The sequence below is a fragment of the Notolabrus celidotus genome, chromosome 9 (assembly GCF_009762535.1).
Source record: "Notolabrus celidotus isolate fNotCel1 chromosome 9, fNotCel1.pri, whole genome shotgun sequence".
Lineage (NCBI taxonomy): Eukaryota > Metazoa > Chordata > Actinopteri > Labriformes > Labridae > Notolabrus > Notolabrus celidotus.
Genome location: NC_048280.1, coordinates 25,373,306 through 25,396,586, shown reverse-complemented (window position 1 = coordinate 25,396,586; position 23,281 = coordinate 25,373,306). Strand labels below are relative to the sequence as shown.

Here is a 23,281-nt window from a genome sequence, read left to right as displayed (position 1 = left end):
AATAGAATAGAATAGAATTTATTCATCCCCAAGGGGGGAATTCAGGATGTTAATAACATAACAAAGTACGGTCTGGACCTGCTCTTTTTGTAAAGCATCTTGAGATAACATTGATTATGAATTGGTGCTGCATAAATGAAGACTGATTGACTGATTGATTACCGGCATTTCCTGCTGCTGGGACACGGCTAACAGGACTTTAGAGCTGTCAGATGATACTCAGATGACCACGCAGGAGATTGGGGTGTTTCATTTCACCGCATACTCATCATCCATAAAGTATCTTCCGCAGAGAGCACAGAGCAGCTCCACAGGAAGATGGAGCTTGGATGGCAGGAGCCCACTCAGTTTGTTATGTAACGATCAATTTGATTAAATAGCTTATGGGCTGCATCTGACTGAAAGTGTATAATACCATTTGGCTTTATGTAAGATAGCGGTCACATGAGGATATGGTTCAATATGATCAGAGCTGCTTCTATTTTTCTATGTAAATCAAAATGATTGATATTTTCCACTCTATGATTACCTTGAAACAGCATGTTGGCTGCCAATCCTTTTTGATCCACTGACATCTAATCTGATAATCTCCATCTCTTGGTTCTTTCAATCAATAACTAGTTTCCACGAGTGGTAATAAAAAAAAACAGCAGTGTCTGACCACTCTTCACAGAGATGTGGAAAACAAAACTCTCTTACTTCTTCAGGTCACCGTATCTAACAATTTTAAACTCATACTGCAAACAATTTAAACATGTTTTCGGGAAAACTATTGATTATTCTTCTTTAGAAGTTATTCAGACACCCTGCAACATCAAGAGCAATTTCAATATAAACTAAAAGTAAGTGAGCATTAAAAAGATGACCACTTGGTGTATCTATTATTGCATATCAAGAACAACATAGCACAGACACAACTAAAGACACAAATCAAAACGAAAAGAATCTGAAGAGTAAAACTCGACTGCACAGAAAATGCTCTAAGCGTATGTGAAGTTTACACCCAACAGGGCGAACTTGTAGCCACATGAAGAAAGTGAACCAGCAAACATCACGAATGATGGAGCAGATTCAGAGAAGCAAAGACATTCCTCAGTCTGACTCAACTACAAATGGGCTCAAAGTTATATTATCTATTTTAGGTATATTGTTGTTTCCTTTTTTCTATTTTTAAAGGCAGTATAATGCAGTTTAATATTCTGCAAAATATGAGGAAGTACAGAAACAGATAGTGTCCGTCTTAGTTTTATACTGGGAGCATTTCAGAGGTTTCATTTTACCACTCTCAAATAGCGAAGTTAAACCAGTGCTTTTGTTTTTCCAAAGCCTCCTTCACATACTACTTTTTTTTTTTTTTTTTAAATGTGTGAACTTGTGCCATTCCTGACATGAGATAATATGGGGTGATATGAGGTTGGTTTGTGCCTTGGCTTGAAGATAATTAGCTCTTTTTGTGTATCATTCACTGAAACTCACTGGTCTGATCTGGTGCGTGTGAGGATGCTGGCGCCAAACACGGCAAAGATCTTGGTGTAAACTGGGCCTTCCTGTTGTGCGTTTTGGGAGCGTTTAGAAAGAGGATGCTTCCCTCTTGCCTCAGCTCCAGCTTGAGACACACTCACATAAACAAACAGGAATAAACACTCTTAATTTGCTCCATTCACATTCCCTGCCTGTTGCCTGGTACACTTGACCTAAAATGAGCTCCTGTACAGCACTCAGCCATAACTGTGAGTGAGATGCAGCACAGAGATATCTGCACAAGCTTTGGTACAAGGCCTCCAAGATAAAATTTCATGATTCAGTCGGTTCAAAGGACACGAGTAACAGCCTCACAACAACCTGTAACATGTTCTAACGCGTGCGGTACTACAACTCGACTGCTGATCCGCTCTCTCTTGTGGCTGTGTTTGCAGGGCCCTTGATCAGGCTGACTAGAAAGTCGTGCTTCAGACATTAACTCAAAGAACCATCTCATCCTTTATGTGAAACTGTAAAAGGCCCCTCTCTCTCCCACACACAGTCAGTGCAGGGTCTGGATGAGCACCAACAGAGCAGCTGGGACAAGCAAGATCTGTCATGGGTCATTAGCTGCTCTTATTAATTCATGAGGCTTAATACAGGCAGCCTGGTCGTGCTCTGTTCGCATAAAACAAGCGTCCAGATTGACCTGCAGGCGGGTGTATCCTTCGTTTGGGGTTTGACAGCATGTCGGCTTCTTGGTTCACTTGATTATTCCATTAGTTCCCATTAAACTCCCTCTCTGCAGCCTATTTTTTATAGTATGTCATCATTGTGAGATCAATAGTAGGAGCTGCCAGTCTTCTCCTGCGTCATTCTGCAATTCCACAGAGATGGTTGCCACATGAAACCACACACACTCCCTGCTATCAAAAGTGTTTGCACTTTTAACTCATAAAACTGAGTCACTTGAAATTAATGCTTGTAGAAAATTAAATAATTTATCCTGGGAAACAGAGACTTGTCAAGTGGACAGATTTCCAAGGAAGGGGGTTTCAGATGTCAATTTTTTTTTTAACTAAACGTTGCCCAAAACTGGTTTAGGGACCCCGAAGAGACCATAAGGGAAACAACCATGGCGCCAAACTGCACCATGTTCACCTGCACTATGCACTACACAGCTCTGTATTTCTGACTATACAGTCCATCCGCATCTGGCCTTTCAGACACAGGACCGTTTATACACTGACAGCAGAGTCTCTCTCTGTGTCCAGGCCTCTTACATTGACTTCAACCCAAGTCACGTCATCAGATCACCGTGTAAATGCCAGCCAGCCTACACTCATGTATTCCCTCTGTGAAAAGAGTTATTCCCTGCCTCAGTGTGTGCCTCAGCATGTATAATGTTGCGAAAGAGTGCATTCATTTGCACAGACAGCGAAAGCGGATGTGGGAGGCAGATCCCCCCACCACCTCTTACATATGTGGGAAAAACGCGTCTGATCTGACACAATCAGCGAGGATTTAATGATACATGGGATTGATTTAAGGTTTAATTTCATCACCTGATGAATCACACTCAATGAGACGTGTCCATGGTGACATTAATATTGCAGAAGCCTCCTTTCTCTTGCATATGTAGGATTTACCTGCCGTGCTGAGGAGTACAGTCCGTAGGCTACCTACTGCCGTCATCATTTCGATTATTCCCACCTTTTCTGCATATTAAGAGCAAAATATGATAAAGCCAGGCCCACTTACTGTTTCACTATTATCTCATTTATGTGTCAACTTACCCTCTCTTGCTTTTAGCAGTACAGTGTTGGCTACTATATTCTCCAGCTCCATCAAAAAATCCTAAATGCAGAGGTTTTCGATACACAAGCGCCGGCAGCAAAAGCAACGTCCTTTGGCTTGTTCTGTTTTCTCTTCACTCCTCGTCGGTATCCGAGATAATTTCACTCATATCAAAGTCTTAGAGGATAAAACAGGATGTCATAGGTTGTCTTGCAATGTAAGCTGGGCATGGTTCTTGTTGTGGGCTGGAAGTGCGGTGCTGCATTTCTACTCCAATCCCCCCAAAACCATTCCATGCGTAATTTGGCTGCGGAATCCCTCCAATGTTGGAAAACCTTCAAGTCACAGGTAGCGATGTCTTCAAACTGGGTCCTTACAACGGATTATTTTCAGTGGAACACCAGGATACTACCAGCTTTACATTACAGCAGCAGGGGTTGGCTGAGCGCACCAGAGAGGACTTCAGCGCGCCCCCCTCCCCGGTTGGTGCGTAATCAAAATGGGTTGGGCCTCTCAGTCACAGCTGCGTCAAGCGAGAGACACACAAAACTCTACCAGAAGTGAAGCTGACATTTTATCAAAATAAAAGCACGATACCAGCTTTTATACCTGCAATGCCCTCTTGCGCTTTGTTTCACAAATATACTTACACATAAGCGTTTGAATTAATAGGAAATTGTCTTCTGAACCCTCTCAGTATACGGGACAGACAACTTCGGTAAAATTACAGTCGTTACGCACTTTCCTACACTTTTCACCTGATTGCAGAGCAGGTCTCCCAGGGAGCCTCTCGAGGGCTTTGGGGCCCTGGGTTTTCCAAAGCAAAGCCTCAGAAGTTATTCAAATGACAGATGCAGAACAAAAATACATGTTCAAAGAGCTTCAATATGGGACATAAAGCTAATAGACAAATATAAGACACAAAAACAACTACAAGGGTAATACTAATGCTAAAAACAAATACAACACGACTGGGAGATAGGCAATACACCCACAAAGAGAAATCCTATGCATGCAAACGACGCCTTCTTGATGATCTTACAAGAAGGACTTTTCAGTGACTCCATCATAACTCAGCATGGATTTATCCAACACCGGCCGCGTGGAGGTCCAATCAGCTGGAACAATTAAGAACACCTGTGAGGGTGTGCCTCGGTGTATTAGAGTCTATAAATGAAGGTTTGTGAAACCCGTTTGTGAACGCCATGTTGGTTATCAATTTTTCTCTTTAATGTCAACAGAAATACATAAATTATAGTTAAGTAAGAAAATTACCTTAGCATTGAATTATTAATAATGTATTTAACGTTTAGTTAACGTTGAAGTCCAACTAAGATTAAAAATATATTTTGCAACAGACCTGCCCATGGTACAAGCCATGCAGCATCAAAATCAGAGTAAAATGACACAAACAACACAACATAGAAACTCAATCCAATTGTGTTGTTTGTTTCATTTGGAGTGACAGTAAAGTCGCCCATGGTGGCATGTCTACCTGATGAACTGTTCAGTGTCCACATATGAGTAAGGTTGCCGATACATTGATATTGATTACTTGCGTAAATCAGTGCCACTTTGAGTTAAATCTTTACCGACCTCTTCATGTTGATGTGCCCTCAAGTTTCTCCCTTTCTTTGTTGGTGGCACCTGAGAAATATGGTCCTCCCTAAGATCTCCAACCAGTGATTAATGACGAATTATGCTTTGAATGGAGGCTCATCTCCAGGGAAATTTTATTTCCAGTGATTTATTTTTGCAAGTAGCTACCCAAAAGATTTAGACATTTTATTTCCCCTATTTAGATGTCATTGACATAATTGAAAAACAAAATAGTTGTATTAGTGTATGTATGTAGTTGACTCGAAATCCATACTTTACAACTACCACCTACCGGTTTCATTGTGAACTTTTGTTACTTGTTTGTCTAATAATTAGTTTTACTTTGAAACTTTCCCGGATGTCTTACTTCTGTTCCTGTACAAAGCTTGACATTTTTCGAGAAACGTTTTCCGTTTGCAGGTTGCTGTACAGTGGTCACAGTAAGGGAAAAAAGTCATACATACATTAAATGTGGGCTGATGGCTGGTTCACGTGGTACCATGATAACTCGTTTAAGAGTTCAGCACCACCCAGCAGGCCTCGCTGCTGCTGCTGCAGACGGTGTAAAGGGCGGAAGAGTCACAGGGTGCCTGTTGAAGCAGCTGTTTAATATTAACTCGCTGTATCCAGCCAAATCATTAACGATCTGCTTGTTACTGACTGATGATGCAGATAGAATCGATTTCTCCGGACGAGCTACTTTCTTTATGAACAGGACATAAGGTAGTCTTGATGCTCTGCCCAAACCACCATCATCACAATCATCCAAATGTTATACACTTTTATCACAGGTGCCATAACAAATGCACGAGTCAAGCGATTGATGTCACATGGAGCAAAAGGGCTCCAGCAGCTATGGACCCTAATTTAACCAAATATTCCAGCCTTTAATGTCTTAGTAAGCATCCAACATAAACTCATGTAAACAACACACAGCTGTCAGGTAGTGGACGCCCTTCCATAATGAAAAACTAAACTCTTTAATGGAGCATAGCAAGAAGTTATTTTCAATAGCAGGCTCACATATCCCCAAATAAAAATACCAACCGTGTCAGTGACACAGAAGAAAGTGCTGCTGTAAAATAAATGCTAAGTTGATTGATCTCATACAAACACATGATTTCCTTTCTTTTCGCTGTCATTATCTGCAGAACTGAGAGCAGCTTTCATATTATTTTTCCCCAGGAAGTTCAAATAAAAGTCATACAGTATATTACAGTATACAGGCCCAGCATGATGCAGCCTTTTACTCATAAAAAAATAAAACAAATAAAACAAACTCATGCTCTCTCAAACTCAAATTCAACATGAAGCATCCCAGTCCATTGCAAACTGAGGCCTCACGGTGTTAGTATTCGTCTAAGTTGTCAGCTTTGGGGATGGAGAGGCCTCGGTCCTTCAGCACCTGCATTTTCACTTTCTCTGTCTCCTGTTTGGCTTGCTGCTCCAACCGTTGCTCCTCTAGGATCTCTTCAATGGAAACCTGCTGCAGGAGAGCATCGCAGGGCTTATCCACATCCTGCAGAGACAGAATCATTATCTGTCACTGACTTAAACCAATCTCCAATATCATGCATGTTAATAAACAGTTGAAACAAACTTTAATATGTCACCAAAGGAGCTAGTTTGTCCTTTTTTTATTACTTTGCTGTAACTGCTTCACTGTTGATCAACTCTATCTAGTGTTTGCAGCTTTAGCAGCCACTCAGTGTAGAGAGTGAGTGTTGGCAAAAGGTTTTTGCACACATACAAGATGCAGACATTTTCCTGTGAATACTGACTCGTCACAAGTGATATGACTGGATGTAACCAAAAATTCCAATCTTGAACACAGACTTAATCCGATTCTATTCTTTGTGCTGATAAGGAAAGAATTCAAACTGGGTGATGAAAAATATTAAAAAAACACATACTGAAAAGATGACTCAGTGTAATAGTAATGCTGCTGCAAAATACATTGACATTTTCTGGAGCATGAATCTAAACAGTGAATTAATGCTATGTGTTTTTGTTGAGATAAAAATGGTTTCAAAACAGACCCTGCTCTAGAGTCTATTTCCTTCTATGCATCCATTCATCACTGATAACGAGTGCTGAGACTGATCAGATATAACATTATGACCACTGACAGGTGTAGTGAATAATAGCACTGATTATCTCTTCACATTGGCAGGTCACTGAGTGAGTTATGTTAGGCTGAAAGTGAACATTTTGTCACAAAGTTGATGTGCTGGAAGAAGGAAAAATGGGCAAGGGTAAGGATATGAGGGACTTTCATTGGGGCCAAATTGTGACTGCGAGATGACCAGGTCAGAGCTTCTCCAAACCACAGCTCGTGTGTGGTGTACCCTGTCTGCAGTGGTCAGAATGTACCAAAAGGGATCCAAGGAAAGAATAAACTGTGACAGACTCAGTGATGTGTGTGGGTAACAAAGGCTGAGCCAACAAAAGAGCTACTGGAGCCCAAATCATTGAAAAAAGTGAACACCAGTTTTGATGGAAAGGTGTCAGAACTCAGAGTGCATTGCAGTTTGTTGTGCATGGTCCATGCTGATCCCTTTCCACCATCCAAATCACTCACAATGGGCCTTTGAGCATCAGTATTGGACCATGAAGCAATGGATGAAGGTGGCCTGATGGAACAAGATTGTGTCCACTTTGTCTCTAAATTCCCTGGATCTCAATCCAAGTGAACATCTGCAGGATGCTCTGGACAACCAAGTCCAATCCACGGAGGTCCCACTTCAACGCTTATATGATTTAAAGAATCTGCTGCTGATGTCTTGGTGCCACATAGCACAACACACCTTTAGAGGTCTAGTGGAGTCCATGTGTCTTCAGGTCAGGGCTATGATGACCTGAAGAGACTATGGCCCAATCTCAATGTCCTCCCTAAGCCCTGAACCCTAGGCCCCCCTTGACTTAATTGACGTCAGCTGGAAAGTGATTGAGGGCAAGAGGCTTTGAGGGCTCAAACTGTAGAACTGGGAATGGGACAGCACTTTGAGACGTCTCATGTAACCTGCATGACGTCAACAGCTCACCTTAGCAATATTATGAATTTTTATTGCACAATTTTTTACTTTTCTCAAATTCAAGGCGCTTAAGGGACAGACTGCCTGATTGTCATGTGATCCAGTTCAGATACTGTACAGACTGCTTAACCACACAATTTAAAATATATAAACAGGCTATATAACTATAAATATATATATTATACCATATACACGTGTGAAGATAAATACATTAAGGCTGTTTTCTTTATTTACACTTACAGGCTAACTTAAATTTCATTGCAAATTTCATGCTTCTTTTTTACCGACTCTTTTTTTATTTCATGTTACGGCGCTCCCTGCTTCCCCTGGGAATTCCCTGTTTCACGTCACAATGCTATGAACTCTGGGTGATTCCCTGCACTAAGTCTGCAAAAATGCCCACTTATGGAAAGGAGGCATAAAAGAACTAAAAAAGTCTGTGAGAGATCCCTCACCCACTTGATGATTTGACTTTGTGGGAACACACCTAAAAGTCAGTGAGTGCTTGAGGGTGGACATAGAAATTGGGCCTAATATGGGGTGAGTTATCATACCTGGGTTCATGGGTAATGTTTACACCGTGTGCAGATTCAAAAGAATCAACAGTGTCCCATTAGTGCAAACATAACTAGTGTAAGGTGCCTTTGCACAAATTCACACACAGACATAAATATTCACATTTGCATCAAAGTGACGAAAACAAGTTTCATGGATGTGTCAGTTACAAATACTCTTGATGTTTTGCAAAGACTGTAAGCTCCTTAGCCTGCATTTAATCAACAATGATTTAAGATAGCAAATAAATGAGTAACTTGTCAAAGTTTTAGCTTTCCTCTGTGATTCCTGTCTTAACACCAGCCAGCTCCCCTTTCTTAAATATATCCAAAGAACTACATTTTCAGATATTCCAAATTAAAGCAAAATGAAATTAATGTGGAATGAAAGCAGTGTGGTAGGATGTGGCAACGTGGGCTTTATCATTTTATTTCTTTATTTTCTTCTCTTTTTCATTTATTTTAATTTAGTTTAACTTAAGGTGTTTGTGTTTTTTCTTTGGTCTTAATTTGTTAATTTTGGATATGCTTGCTTGTATGTGTACATATGTGTATTTCTGTCTCCTGTTCTTTTTTTGTTATCCTCTGGACTTCTTTAATGTTAAAACTGGAGTCACAAGTGGGGTCACTGCTATATGTAAGGTTGTCTGTTTGACAGATCAGCAAATATGTTTATGCTGCTTTTAGTTTTTCTAATATCTCTACCTGTATTTGACACCATCTTAGGTAAACAGGATTTGTCAATTTATTTTTATCAACTGCGCATTGTTGAGGACAAAATTTAAAAAGGCACTTATAAATGTATTTTATATGTTTATTGTAAAAGCCTTTGAATGCCAATAAAAATAAATAAACATAAAAACTCTGCAGATAATTTTTTTTAAAATAATAAATAAACACCAGCTTTCACCAAACACGTAGGTGGCTGTATGTAAAACCACTCTGAATCCCATCTTTCATTGACCTGAAACCTTGGGGTACATACTTGTTTAAAAAATACAGACGTCTTAACCCTAGAACACCATCGCCGGGTGATTTTCACCCGAGCAAACACATTAACATGATTTTCATTATGTTGCGTTTGTCTGAGTGTCATAGGTTGCTAGGTAGCTTCAGTATCGTCTTTGAAGGTGTGAGTGTTTCCCATAGACAGTATATAATATGGACGTAGTATCTGTGACGTCACCCATCTGTTTCTGAAGTGCTGTTTTGAGACCAATCGTCGGCGGGAGCCATATCGCTGCTGTCGAGCCAGTGTGACGTAAAGGAGGCGGAGTTTGAGCCTCCTTGCCAACAGCTTCAGTGTTCCTACAGGCAGCTGTGCCTCTCATTGGAAGACTAGTAATATCAATATCTTCGAAATTTCCACGTTAGAAAAAAATTCACCCACCTCACAGTGAGAGCACATCGAGAAATGAGCCATTCAGACTACACTCGTCTTTTGTACCAGACAGTAAATATGTTTATTTCTGTTGTAAAGATCGTCTTTTTCCCATTCATGTGTATGTGACTTCCGGTACTTCCGGAGCCAGCCTCAAGCGGATCCTCGATGAACTGCAGCTTTTAACACTTCTGCATTGGACAATATTTTTAGACCGGAGGTTGCCGCTTGGCGTTTCCCTATTCCAAAACCCGCTTTTTCCTACAGGCACCTGTTCGGGTGATTTACACCCTTTTTTGTTTCCCTCTCCTGCAGCTGTTTGTGTGCCAAGGAGACCGTGCTTCACCAGGGAAGTCTAAATGTCCCAGGAATGGGTGGACTGAACACCAAGTTTCCAGTTTCATCATTTTTTGTTTTAGGAATTTTTGGTCCTGAATTCCAAATTTTTCAGTAATTTGGGAGCATTTTTCTAGGGTCCCCCCATGATACATTTTTTTTTCATTTTGTTAGACATGACACAGTTGAAAATAAAATAACACTACTCTAATTTGTCATTGTCATATTTTGATTTACTTTTTATTTGGTATATTATCTATCAGGTAAAAATTACCCAGCGCTGGTGATGGTGTTACTAATTTTAGCTATAGTGTTCTAAGATTAATATGGAAATTTGATTCTGTATTTTAAACATCAGCAGATTTATTGATACTCTCGTGACATGATGTGAATAATGACAGTGTCTTATATTTACTGTAGTACAAATAATCTTGTGATACTAAAACCCAATCTCATCTACATATTCATTAAAAATAAAAGGAAACATTCCCACTTACTATCTCTCCAAGCAGTACCACATTCTCTCCTCTCACGATGAATATTCCTCTAGGGATGTCACCAAATTTTTTCCCCACATGGATGCGCTCAACAGTCTGATGGAAAACTAAGTTGGCTAGAAAGAAGGGGAAACAGGTTGGAGAAATTAAATCCAGTGATGTGGAATACAATAAATGAACAGAAATAAAAACACTGTGGGATCATTGGTGAATTGTATTTAGCCTTAATTGAGTAAATCAGCATTTATTAGCCTATGCTAGTGTTCTGCATCCTTCAGGAGTAAAAAGCAGTGAGAATAATTCAATAATATTACCAAACTGATCAATGCTCCTTAGGTAACCGATTAGCGTCCTTCCATCTCGGAGCAGCACCAGGTGCTTCTCTGCAGGACACAATCAAAACAAGCACGTTTACTTACAGTATGAACCAGATTATCCAGTGTGTATCAGACACCATGCTACATCATGAAACGACATTCACAAAACCTCCTCTTTCTATGCAGCACTCGGAGCTACTTTCATACTCACTGTCGATGTCGTCAATAAGGCTTGCCGTCCCTGGCACGTAGTTCATCTTGGGGTTGCTGTTTATTTGCTTTGTGTATTTTAATTCGACGTCAAGCCATGAATGTTTCAAAGTGTGTTTCCTTTGAGAGCACAGGAAGCGTCTTTATACACGCCTGGGAGAAACTTCCTGTACACGATTAACCCTTGATGCGCCGCAATACAATTTCCCTTACCACTATATTTTTTTATGAACGTTAATTTAATACTATATATTTTTAATAACTATAGCACCAAACAATATATTGTTTCTGAGGCAATTATAAATATTAAAATTGTATGCTGTTTAATGACGTTTTGCTTATTGGCCAATAGCGTCCACTGACGCACATGCGACACCAAAGATCGTATCTATTAATGACAGTCACTGGTCACAAATGAGCAACTCTTGTGCTTTTTTCCCCATAAAATGTCCTTAACTGAATACTTCAGTCAATCTAAAACGCCGCAAAAATGTTGTACTCGTAGATGGTATTTGTAGGGCTACCAACTTTCTCACTACTAAATAAGGGACAGATGCACGGTGCCATGGTGGTGTGAGCATGATGTGTGAATTCAGCGTATACTCATATTCTGATTCAACTGGAAATGCAGAAAGTGTGTATATTCCCTTCAATGCTTACTGTACCATTATGTAACCTTATATGAATACACCTCAAAGAAACCACAATCTGGCTCTTTACATCAAAAAACAGGCAAAAGAAAAATGCAAAAGAGGAGTATGACTATTCAAATGTACTTTTTCCATGGATACTTTTTGCTGCTCTTGATTGACTCAAGCAGTCTTTTGTCCTTTTGCATAGCCAGAGAGAAGTCCTTACATGACAAATCACAGTTCGCAGATATTTGAAGTTCATTTTTGATCAGCTCTGTGCTGCATCTGTTTCTTGAGTCTGACCATTTAATGGCCATCAGAGACTATGGCTGTTTCCGAAACTGCCTACTATACTAGCAGTACATACCAAAATTCAGTATGTAGTAAGCAGTATGTGAACAAGAGCAAAATCTGCAGTAAGCCAAAACTCCCCGGATGTCTACTGATTCGGGGAACTTTCACAGTATGCATCGGACCAGTCTCCCTCACGTACTGTTTCCCATAACGCACAGCGCTCGTTCTGCTTTTTCTTTTTCCTTCTTTTTTGACAGGAGGAAATCTGTTTTGGGGGTGTTGTGAAGGTTATTAAATTACATATAAACCACTTCCTAACTTTTTAAATCATGAATGGATGCTAAAGAAGCAGTTTCTCGCCGTTGTTTACTTCCACTTTCTGAAACTGGAAATCTAGTGACGTCTGGCCCAGCGTACTGCAACACAGAGCGAACAGAACAGTCATACTACATACTAAATTCAAACGCAGTATGTAGTAGGCAATACCTACTGCCTACCACATTAGTAAGTAGTATGTAGCAGGCGGTTTCAGAAACAGCCAAAATCCTCACCATACTTTTTATGCAAGACTTGGCGCATTTGAGGGGCCCTGTGATTGGATGACAGGCGGTGTGTTTGGCACATGATCTGCCACTGCCATTTTATCTGATCTAGGATATTCAGAGTGCAGTCTGCTGTATTACAAAATATAAAAATGGCTTTGGCAACAACATGTCTTTGTTCATTCCAATAAAGCAAATTGAATTGAATTGAATTAATAGTCAATATACAGGACAATTCCAGTGGTCCCGTGTGAAACAAACCAATTTAGCCCAATGTAGGGGATGTCCCGGCTAATACGAGACAGTTGGCAACTAGTGATGTGTGGATCGATATTCAAATATCGATACTTCCGATACCAGATCTTTATTCTCTAAAATCGATTCTCAAATCAAAATATCAATACTTTTGATACCTCAGTCATTTGAGGCAATGTATATCATTAACAGGAACACAGTGGAAAGTAACTAAACCATTGAGATCTTGTCTAAATGATACACGGTTGGTGGGAACTACTAGTTCTAGTTCTTAATAATTAAACAATAATTTATTGTAATGGTTTTATTGTTTTAGTTATTTTCTTTTTTTTTTAGTGCGTGTTTAAAACTCCATTTTCACATATTTTGTATGATTGTGTCCTCTGTTTGGTTTGTCTGTTGTTGTATTAGCTCGGCTATATTGTAAATGAGGCCGCTTCCTCGCTATACTTAGGAGTTAAAAATAAATGAATAAATAACTCAGAAATACACTGCTTTTTTTTAGATTTACCAGACACATTAGGTGAATTTGCACAAAGTATCGGTATCGGATTGGTATCGGATCGGTATCGGATCGGTATCGGATCGGTATCGGATCGGTATCGGCGATACCAGCCTGAATGTTACTCAGTATCGAATCGGAAAGGAAATCGGTGGTATTGAACATCACTAATGGCAACCCTAGGTATTTGTACTTCCTGCTATATCCTAGAAGGAAATGACTGAAGGCAGAGGCTCTTTTCTTTTCGTTGACGAGGGCCCGTAGTGCCAGAAAACAGCATCAGAGTGAGATGTCTGTCGTGTAACTCCAGCTTCTATTTAAAGTGACAGCACAAGTTTTCCTTAGCTCGGTGTCATTCAAACATTTCCTGATTCTAATCAAGCGATCTCCAACACTGCAGGAAAACAACCACACTGCTGTCAACGCTTTGAGCCACCTCACGGCTCAGACGAGGCTGCCTGAAGTCTGGTTTTTGTTTTGCCATGGATGTGTACAGGACGGTCGCTTGGGAACGCGTTTAGCTGATGCATCACCATTAAACAGTCCAATAATCTGAGATCTGGCCTCGACCTGCAACTCGGAAAATACTAACAGGGACGAGAACAACATGGTGAGTGTGTTGATTCAGCTCAGAAAAATACAAAGGAGTTATCCGCTGTCTTTTTATGTGTGTTCAATGAGGGAAACACAACCCGAGTTCTATAGGAAGTCATTGTTTCCCTGTTAGCTTGCGTAACATCAGAGATCTGTCTACGCTAGCTAGACGGCTAACTGAGCTAGCTGGTATTATGTAATAGTTGCTGCTACACTGAGTTCAGCTGTGAGATGAGTTGTCACGTTTATCCTGACGTGGTAACACTTCTTATTGTACTACAGCACACGCATATTTTGTTATCAACACAACACTCTTTCTCCAAATTCCCAATTGCCCATAGCCTGTTGTCCACACAGGATCAATGCTACGGTGGCCCTGAAGGACAAAACACATTCGCAAAAGATGAAACACTTTTACAAAGTTGGAGAAAAATTTACATTTTGGAAAACAAATTTACATTTAAGAAAACAAAATTACAAAATCAAAACACTTTTACCAAGCGGTGAGACAATTTTACCATTCCTGAAACAAATTTACATTCATTTTTTTATTTTTTTTGTTTAGCTTTCCCATTATACATATATGTACACCATAACAAATGAGACAAAAAAGACACATAAACATTTAAACAAAAGAAAACAGGACAAGCAACACATTAACACTTTAAATTAAAGTAAGCTGCTAGTAAATAAAAATAACGCACATTGTGCGTTCACAACTCAAATGATGCCACACTGCAACAACAGCAATAAATTCATCAACATATGTGTATTTTAATATTTTAATATTTCTCAGTCCTTTTTCAAGAAGAACTGCATCTACTGCTCCTTACATACAATACAAACATTTTAGTTTTTCCTTCTTTTTCTCCTTTTTTCTAAAGTGAGGCAGCACATGTACAGACCTTCACAACAACATTTGACAAGACAAAGACAGCAACTTAGCACTACAAGTCCATAGACCACTGCTTATCTATATACCACCATATCCATTTCCACCACTATATGTTTCCTCTAGAAACAACATTACAAAATCAAAACACTTTTATCAAGGCCAAAACAAATTTATATTTAAGAATTTTTTTTACAAAATAAAGGAACACTTTTACAAGCAGTGAGAAAATTTTACAAACGGTGGAACACTTTTACCATTTCTGAAACAAATTTACATTCGTTTTTAACAGAAAGGGAATGTACGAAATACCAGAAAGGTACATTTGTTTTGGCCTTGGTAAAAGTGTTTTGATTTTGTAATTTTGTTTTCTTAAATGTAAACTTGTTTTCCAAAATGTCCATTTTACTCCAGCTTTGTAAAGGTGTTTCATCTTTTGTAAATTTGTTTTGTTCTTCAGGGCCATCGTACAATCCTCTGTCTGCAATACAGGTTCAGTGAGCAATTAATGAGTCAGTGCAGCTGTTTACTCAGTCAACGTGTCCACTGGGATGGGCGATGATGTTGAATATGTAGGTCTTAGTTGTGAATGTAAGCGTGAACCAAGAGTAGCTTGAATTATAAATGGTAGTATCCCGGTGACTTCCTCCTTTAAATAACTCATCTTTGTTTGATTTTGTGTTTACAGGACGCTCCTCAGTATCCAGGCTATCCTTCACACTACTGGTATCCCCAGTCTCATTCAACGGGGCACTATGCAAATACCTATCCCTCGGGATCAGAGGTTCAACCTCAGTACAGTCCACAGGTACAAACCATGATGTAACAACCTGACTCTCTAAATCCCAGTGTGGTCAGTGGACCTTAATCTAACCATAAGTCTCTTAAGCACTTTCACCTCTCTCTCACATTTACCACTGTGAGAACAGTTACATCACTGCTTCTATATATTTACACACAGACATTGGCATATTGTTTTATTTATACCGCCTCTTGTTCTTTCCTTTTAGGTAATGCCTGCAGGATATCCAAACGGCCATGGTGTCTACAGCCCAGCGCAGAACCAGTATTCAACAAGTGGTTTCCACCCGTCCAACCCTTTCTACTGTGCTGACCCTCAGAGACAAGCTCCAGGTCCTTATTCTAATCAGGGCTGTCCAGCTGAGCAGAGCAGTGGGCCTTCTGGGCAGCCACACTCTCAACACCACCAACATCATCACTATCCAGGCCCACATTGTCCAGGGGTGAGTTTATTAAAACACATATGTTCTAGTTTGAGAAAATTAGGTTTCTGTTGATTTTCTCTGACTATGACTTACTTTGCAGAGATGTGTAAAAATATTCGTGTTGAAAAAGGGGGGGAAAAGAAAATCTACATCTATCTCTCTGTCCCCTACCATTAGGGTCCTGGATATCCTCCTGGTGCGTATGCTCACTACAGTGAAGGTGGTCATGCAATGCCTCCAAACCCCCCATATCCCACTGGCCAGGCTGTCCATCCAAGTCCTCACAGCGATGGATGGACGCATTCTGGTGCATACGCTCCCCCTTCACAGCAGCAATGGCAGCCAGGCCAGCAGCCGCCTCAAAACCACTTTGGAAACCCTGTCCGCCCAGCCCATCCTCCAGCTTGGCCTGGGACTGGAAGTGGGGCTCCACCACCTTACCAACCCAAGGTAGGAATCAGCATCTGTTTCAGTGTGGATTTAATTTTCCAAAGGAGAAGCAAGGCTGAGGAAAGACTAAGTCAAACACACTTTTATTATTATCTCAAGAGGAATTTGTTCTTTTAAATGCAGTTTCATTATTTTGATAGTTATTAGAATAATATTGTCCAGACTTTTCAGTTGATCAATCTTCCTCAGAAGGCTGCATCTTACTCTAACAGCTGTAGTGAAACATATTATCCATTATTTGACGTAGTATTTACCAGTTCTAGTGCGAACAAAAATCTACTTAACTCTGATGCCCTGCTGTTTGTCCAGGGAGGATTATGAACTGGGGGTCACAGTGCAAGCTCTGATACCACTTTTAGATTGATGAAAGCAGTATTTTCTGCATAGTATGTTCCACCAAAAACAGTCATATTGGTGCATTCTGACATTGACGGCATTTCTACATGTACAGTCATATGTGTGATAGGTGTGTAGTGGCCTGAAAACTTAGACAAACAGATAAGTCAGTCAGGCTCTATGGAGTTGTTAAAAGTGCCTTGAAAATATTCAGCCAACCTTCTCTTTTCAGACAACAGGTCTTTGTAAAACCAGAGTTGGACAGGTAGATCTCAAAAATCCAAATTTAGAGATGATTAATATCTTTAGCGGTTACATAGATTCACTAAGTCAATGCACTTTACAATTTTGTGCTCATATGGTTTATCAGTATTGAGGATTTTTAGTTTTTCTCAAAAAAACTATTTTGTTTTACTTTTAGGACCAACAACACCAACGTCCCCCACCAGTGGGACCTAAACCCAGACCACCCCAATCCTCCAATCCTCAACCCAACGGAAAGCCTGCTGAAATCAGTTCACCTCCACAAATGTACAACAAAACCGGTAGAGGTGAACCCAATCCTTCCCAAGCTGATCCCCCTCCACCAGCCCCAGCTCAAGCTCCAGCTCCAGCTCCAGGCCAGGTCGGACCCCAGCCTCAAGGCCATAACCCTGGCTTTGTGAAGGTACAGCAGGTAATGTCCAGAGTGATGCTGCTTCAGGAAGATGTGGACGAGTTTGTTGGCAGAAAGACAGATAAAGGTTATCGCTATCTGGAGGAACTGCTGACCAAAGAGCTTCTGGAGCTGGACTCTGTGGAGACTCGGGGACTGGAGAACGTCAGGCAAGCCCGGAAGGAAGCCGTACAGAGGATCCAGGCCATTCTGGACCAGCTGGAGAAGAAGGCCTTCTAAACTGGACAAATATATTGGTTTGTGGGCCACTAAGTTTCTGTTCTCTTCTTCCAGATCTTCCATGGATACAACGAGGGTCTGGTCTTGTTCCTCAGAGCGTTTTTCTATTAAGTTTTTTCCATCAACGTATAAAACACCTGATGTAGAGCCTAAGGGCAAGACCAAGGAGTAACTGGTACCTGGAACCTTTAAAAGCCTAATTATGCTGGTATAAATGATGAGCTGGTGTTAGAAGTGCAGACTGATGGTTGTACATATCATACTTGACTGACAGCCTCAATGAGTGACTGCTGGCTGCACAACCTGACACTTCAGCTCGGCTCATCGTTTATGTCATTCCTTTGCCAGCATAATGCCGGCGGGAGATGGATTGATTGAGTGCCACATTAAAACCGGTCGTGGTCTCTACAGATCCAGATTATCTTCATGCTGTCCCTCAGGATTGTAGGTTTCTTTCAGTCTGATCAAACACCTGGTAACACCTGAACTTGGTTAGCCATCTACTAACACATTTCAGTCCATTTGCATGAACACCATACTGTCAGATAGGCCCATAAGTCACCACTTCTTCTCTGAAGGAGTAGGTGCAATGCTTTTCCTTTTCCAAATGTGCTCCAAGCCCCGCATGCACAGTAACGTCAGGCAAGCACTCGAGACAGCCGTGACATTTCCGAGCTCATAATTGGCCTAGAACGTAGCAGATTAGTGAAACCCCCTACAGATTGCTGTCCCATTTATTCCATATTTTGGATTAAATTGCCTCCTAGAATCAGACCTACATATGAATGCTGTGTATTTCTCTCCAGGAACTACTGTTATTACAGATGTATAAGTAAAGGTTTAAATTAAAAGAGAAGTTGTTAAATGAAGTTCTTTCTATCCCTTTTTGAACACTTAGAATATGTCTATGATAAAGCAAGAGAGCTGTATTTTTCAGAACTAAGTGTTCAGTTGCTGTAAAGGAATGATGATTTGTAATGTTTTCATTTTTGTATGCATGTTGAACAGCTGTTTGATTTGTTTCTGTTTCCTGTCCTTGTTAAATCAAACCCATATTTTCAAAATTCTTTTTGTTGTGTAGAGGAAGTCTTTTGTTTGTTTCCAGTCATTCTTGATGTCTTGTTTTAGAAAAAGAGTGCCATATGTCAGGAGATTATTTTACATAGGAAGAAGAAGAAAAAAATAAAATGAAGATCACAAGCTTTGCATGGAAAAAAGAAATCCCCTGTCATATGTGTTCATTTTCTTGTGCCGTTGAGTTTTCTGTTTGACGGAGCACAATTGTACAGTTTAACATGTTATGCATGTTTCTAACTCAAGACGGGAATCTTTGCCTGATGAATATTGAAAAAATAGAAGAGAAATAAATAATGTTAGTATATTTTTCAACCTGGTATCAAATTATTTTTGTTTATTTTCTCTTTGTTTTCCTTGTATTCAGATCAGATACTGTAAGCAGAATAAAAAAAATCTGCATCTACTCCTGATTACTAGATGCAGATGCATTTTAATTTTACCTCTTCCAAATTCAAAGAAATGCCTCTTTATTGTAAACATTCAAGAACAAGAATTAGCTCTTTCTGTCTAGTTGGAATGTCTGCATGGGTCTACACTCCCTACGTACATCTGCTAGCCAGCATTCAGACCTTTAAATAGACGGCTATTTTGATGCAAAAGCATAACACAGGCTGCTGAGGGCTCGAGGCACACAGGCTAGATTTAATTTAGGGGTCATATGGCCTGACAACACTCAGGACACCCTGAGGGAGGTAAATCTGAGGTGAGGAAGCCTGAGACTGTTGCTCATTTTACCGGGTACAACTCCGAGGTATCACACAGCTGAGTAGGAGCTCTTTTTTTTATATACCATATTTCTCCCTTTAACCCTCGGAGGTTACATTTTTACTGAGCACCCAAAGAAGAAATCAAAGCCAACTTTAATGTATTTTTTGATCGTCTTTTTTGGACCGTTTTCTTATTAAGGACTTCTAAGAAAATCGGTGTTGCCTCAGAGGTCTACCTGAACTCCAACAGTAAAAAGTATGTCATATACCTCCAAACTCCCTGCATCCTGGAACGATAAACCCCCTCCTCGGAAGGTTGAAATTGACCTGAGCTCACCTGGTTTAGCAGTGTTTGAGTTGGAACGGCTCTTGTTTACTGGCAAAGCCATCATCAGCCACGCAGATGAAGTGTGGCCAAGGCTTTACATTGGTGACCAGTAAGTGACTCATTTCTTTCTTTTGGTAAAAAGCAACAGTTCAGCTTGGCTTTTATTAAATCCTCCCAATGAGTAGTACTTAACAAATATTCCTTTCTGTGCCTGAGAAAGAGGACTGATCTCTACTCACAAGTAGTTCCAAAGCCTAGACTTGGATGCAGTGAAACAGGAGCAGATCATAAATCAGATTAGATGCTAAATGCGTGGGGTAACTGAAGCTCCCTGAAGTTGAAGTCCACATCAGGAACTTGCGTAAACTACAGCTCTGCTATTTGAGTTTCCACTGGTGCAGGACCTGGAAGCACGACTCAGGTTTCTTGATAAGTGCCAACATGTGTATCAGATACTGTCGTCTAAATATCAGCATACCGCTATAATATATGATTTATGCAAATGACTAATCAGGTAAACCAGAGACATGCAGTATATATAATTCATATTTTATATGTAAAAATGTCTCCCTCTGGAAAACAAAGTATTCATCATATTTTACACAAAGGATATGCTGAACTGAGTGGTCTGATTGGACAAAAGGCATTCCACAAGTGTTGATACGGAGTATTTATCAATTGGACTTTTCCATTTGTGTATCACTCCAGCTAACTCGTTCAGAATATTGTCAGAATACAGCATCATTTTACAGCATGGAGTTGTTGTTTTGAAGCCATGTCTCACTTGAGGTCAGTTGTGTCTACAACAACAGCATGACCTAGAACATTACACTGCTTATTAAATTATGTCCCTTATAATGAGGAGCTGTATCCTACTGTACTGTATCATATAGTATTTTATCATAAAGTACAGTATTGTACATATTCCATGATATTATAATGTTTTTTTTTCTGGTATGACATCTACTTGTATCACATTAACAGTTATCCAATAACATTATGTCATCTGGTTTGGTTTGTATCATACGTACAGTATATGATTATATTGTAACATTTTATGTCATGCCATACCGTATCATATCATATCATATCATATCATATCATATCATATCATATCATATCATATCATATCTATATAATTTTGTATGGAATGGTATCCTATCATATCGTATTCTTCTGTGATATCACACCCTGTTCTGCATCCTATCATATAATGTGTGGTTGGTTCATATCAAATATTATATTGTTCATATCCTATTGTTTCATTTCATATTGTAATTTATCATTTAGTATCATGTCATATCACATTGTACAGTGTTGTGAATACTGCATCCTAACGTGTATTGTATCGTATCATGTACAATGTATCATATTGCATTGTGGTGTATTATGTCCAGTTTCTGTGTCCTGATTTATTCTAATTCTATAAAATATTATTCAGCAGTGTCTTAATGTTCTGCATTCTTATGAATGATTTATGACACGCAATATAATTTGTATCATATCCTGTCCCATCATATCATATTCTTCTGTCTAATATTACATCTAATTTCCCAACATAGTACTCAGTATCATATTGGGAAATATAGTGTGGTTGGTTTGTTAGTTTAATAATATTTTGTGGTGTTTGGATCATATCATACTGTAAAATGTCATGTTGTTTCATATAGTATGGTATGGTATGGTATGGTACATCTGTGTCAAATGTAATTCTAATTCTATAAAAGATTGTTCAGTCATATCATACCATTTTGTTTCTTTTGATTGGTATTGCATCATGTTATAACCATAGACTGAATATTAGAATGGACGCCTTAATGTTCACTGAGTGTGAAGCCAAAATAATTGGAGCTCCCCCTGCTGACTGGCTGTAGTATAGATCATAAACTCCTCCCTCCCTCCCTTAATACATAAAACATGGGTCAAACCTTAAAACAAAAATATGTCAAGTATTTTTTACAAACATGGTTTAAAACATGGACCTGTCGTGTTGTGTCGCATCGTATCGAGTTGTATCGTATCGTAATCGTTCCTTGTCTCTGGTTTGAATCTTATTCTATAATATATTGTTCTGTCATATCATATTTTCTTTTCGTATTGTATGAAATTGTCCATCCATCAATCCATTATCTTGACCGCTAAATCCCGTTAGGGGTCACGGGGGGCTGGAGCCTATCCCAGCTGGCTTCGGGCGGAAGGCAGGGTACACCCCATCAAATTGTATTGTATTGCATCCTATCGTATCTAATTTGTTCATATCATATTATATTCATCTTGTCTCGTCTCATTCTATTTTCAAATTTATTATACTCTCTGCTTTTGTATTGTATCATACTGTCAGTAAATATTGAGTATTGTGTTTTTCAGGCACAGTGCAGAGAACCGGGCTGATCTATCCATGCATCGAGTCACTCACATCCTAAATGCAGCTCACAGTAATCGCAGAGGCCAGCCAGACATCTATGGGAGCATGAAGATCACCTACATGGGTGTTGAGGCCCATGACTCTGTTAACTTTGACTTGAGCGTCAATTTTCAGACAGCAGCAGATTTCATTCACATGGCTCTGAGCAGAGGAGGTGAGGGGATGAAAAATGATGAACTTTACATCAGTTGTATTTAACAGATATTAATGTTGCTATTTAATTTTTGCCTTATTCTCAGGCAAAGTGTTGGTGCATTGTCATGTTGGAGTGAGTCGCTCTGCCACCCTGGTCCTGGCTTACCTGATGCTGAAGCAGAACCTGACCCTTGTAGAGGCTATTTGTGCTGTAAAAGAGAACCGGGGGGTTATCCCTAATCGTGGCTTTCTCCGGCAGCTCATCAAACTAGACGGCCAGCTCTTTGGCCCGCACTGAACCCTGACAGCGGATCAGCTTTCATGGGGCCAGAGAGTACAGAAAATATGATACAGATAGCTCAAGTGTACTCCATTATGTTAAACATATGAGATGCACTGAGGCAGAGCATAATCTTTTGTCAATGTGTACATGCTCTGCCTCAGTGCTTTTGAACAGATAATTGTGAATATTTAGCAGTCAGTATTTAGCGCTACTCTCATGATGTGGGAACTTTTCATAGCAAGACCACATGTGACTCAAAGTATATTACAACCCTTCTCATCAATCATTTATGTTCTAATCAATGTTTGAAGCTCCTCCAAAGAACCCCTGTTGTGATCTTACTTCCATCCCTTTATATAAGTTCTGATTTGTGAGATCCTGTTATTTCTCACATGCCTTAGATGCTAATCTGAACTTTCTTGTGAGTTGGGTCCTCCCAGAAGACCATGTCAGAGAATGTGTGTGTGTCCTCTTTCCTGTGGATTGTTTTATCAAAGGCCTTTTGTTGAGTCTTGCTTCCT

The 23,281-nt window shown here is 39.8% G+C and overlaps 4 protein-coding genes across 5 annotated transcripts in view; 2 read left to right on the top strand and 2 right to left on the bottom strand.

The window, feature by feature from the left end:
• grk5l (G protein-coupled receptor kinase 5 like) overlaps positions 1-3,746 on the bottom strand; it is a 33,527-nt gene extending 29,781 nt beyond the window's left edge. The window contains exon 1 of one of the 2 annotated variants that reach the window (XM_034691618.1): positions 3,258-3,746. In XM_034691618.1, coding sequence (XP_034547509.1) covers positions 3,258-3,309 — 52 coding nt within the window. In that variant the 5' untranslated portion in view covers positions 3,310-3,746. Of the gene's footprint in view, positions 1-3,110; positions 3,169-3,257 lie in introns of those variants that run through there. The other variant, XM_034691619.1, reaches the window with a different exon arrangement.
• A 1,977-nt stretch (positions 3,747-5,723) lies between these two features.
• lsm1 (LSM1, U6 small nuclear RNA associated) lies at positions 5,724-11,345 on the bottom strand. Its single transcript, XM_034691620.1, has 4 exons — positions 11,189-11,345; positions 10,975-11,043; positions 10,661-10,776; positions 5,724-6,376 (listed from the first exon to the last, which is right to left on the bottom strand). The coding sequence occupies exons 1-4, from the start codon at positions 11,232-11,234 to the stop codon at positions 6,206-6,208; spliced, it is 402 nt and encodes a 133-aa protein (XP_034547511.1). The 5' UTR covers positions 11,235-11,345; the 3' UTR covers positions 5,724-6,205.
• Positions 11,346-13,445: 2,100 nt separating this feature from the next.
• On the top strand, positions 13,446-19,194 carry bag4 (BCL2 associated athanogene 4). Its single transcript, XM_034691706.1, has 5 exons — positions 13,446-14,022; positions 15,587-15,706; positions 15,909-16,142; positions 16,302-16,574; positions 17,332-19,194. Exons 1-5 carry the CDS (start codon positions 14,020-14,022, stop codon positions 17,803-17,805), a joined length of 1,104 nt encoding a protein of 367 aa, XP_034547597.1. The 5' UTR covers positions 13,446-14,019; the 3' UTR covers positions 17,806-19,194.
• A 653-nt stretch (positions 19,195-19,847) lies between these two features.
• LOC117818708 (dual specificity protein phosphatase 26-like) lies at positions 19,848-22,775 on the top strand. The gene is made up of 3 exons (XM_034691705.1): positions 19,848-20,026; positions 22,285-22,496; positions 22,582-22,775. Exons 1-3 carry the CDS (start codon positions 19,848-19,850, stop codon positions 22,773-22,775), a joined length of 585 nt encoding a protein of 194 aa, XP_034547596.1.
• Positions 22,776-23,281: the final 506 nt, after the last annotated feature.

Bases quoted from the DNA above. Each gene is read 5' to 3' on its own strand.
- bag4 (XM_034691706.1), top strand. The intron at 15,707-15,908 runs GTACAAACCATG...CTTTCCTTTTAG, and splicing joins AACCTCAGTACAGTCCACAG to GTAATGCCTGCAGGATATCC. The intron at 16,143-16,301 runs GTGAGTTTATTA...CCCTACCATTAG, and splicing joins CAGGCCCACATTGTCCAGGG to GGTCCTGGATATCCTCCTGG.
- LOC117818708 (XM_034691705.1), top strand. From the start codon at position 19,848: ATGTCATATACCTCCAAACTCCCTGCATCCTGGAACGATAAACCCCCT. The intron at 20,027-22,284 runs GTAAGTGACTCA...TGTGTTTTTCAG, and splicing joins AGGCTTTACATTGGTGACCA to GCACAGTGCAGAGAACCGGG. The intron at 22,497-22,581 runs GTGAGGGGATGA...CCTTATTCTCAG, and splicing joins CATGGCTCTGAGCAGAGGAG to GCAAAGTGTTGGTGCATTGT.
- lsm1 (XM_034691620.1), bottom strand. From the start codon at position 11,234: ATGAACTACGTGCCAGGGACGGCAAGCCTTATTGACGACATCGACA. The intron at 10,777-10,974 runs GTAATATTATTG...CCTTCTTTCTAG, and splicing joins AAGGAGCATTGATCAGTTTG to CCAACTTAGTTTTCCATCAG. The intron at 6,377-10,660 runs GTAAGTGGGAAT...CTGTCTCTGCAG, and splicing joins TGGTACTGCTTGGAGAGATA to GATGTGGATAAGCCCTGCGA.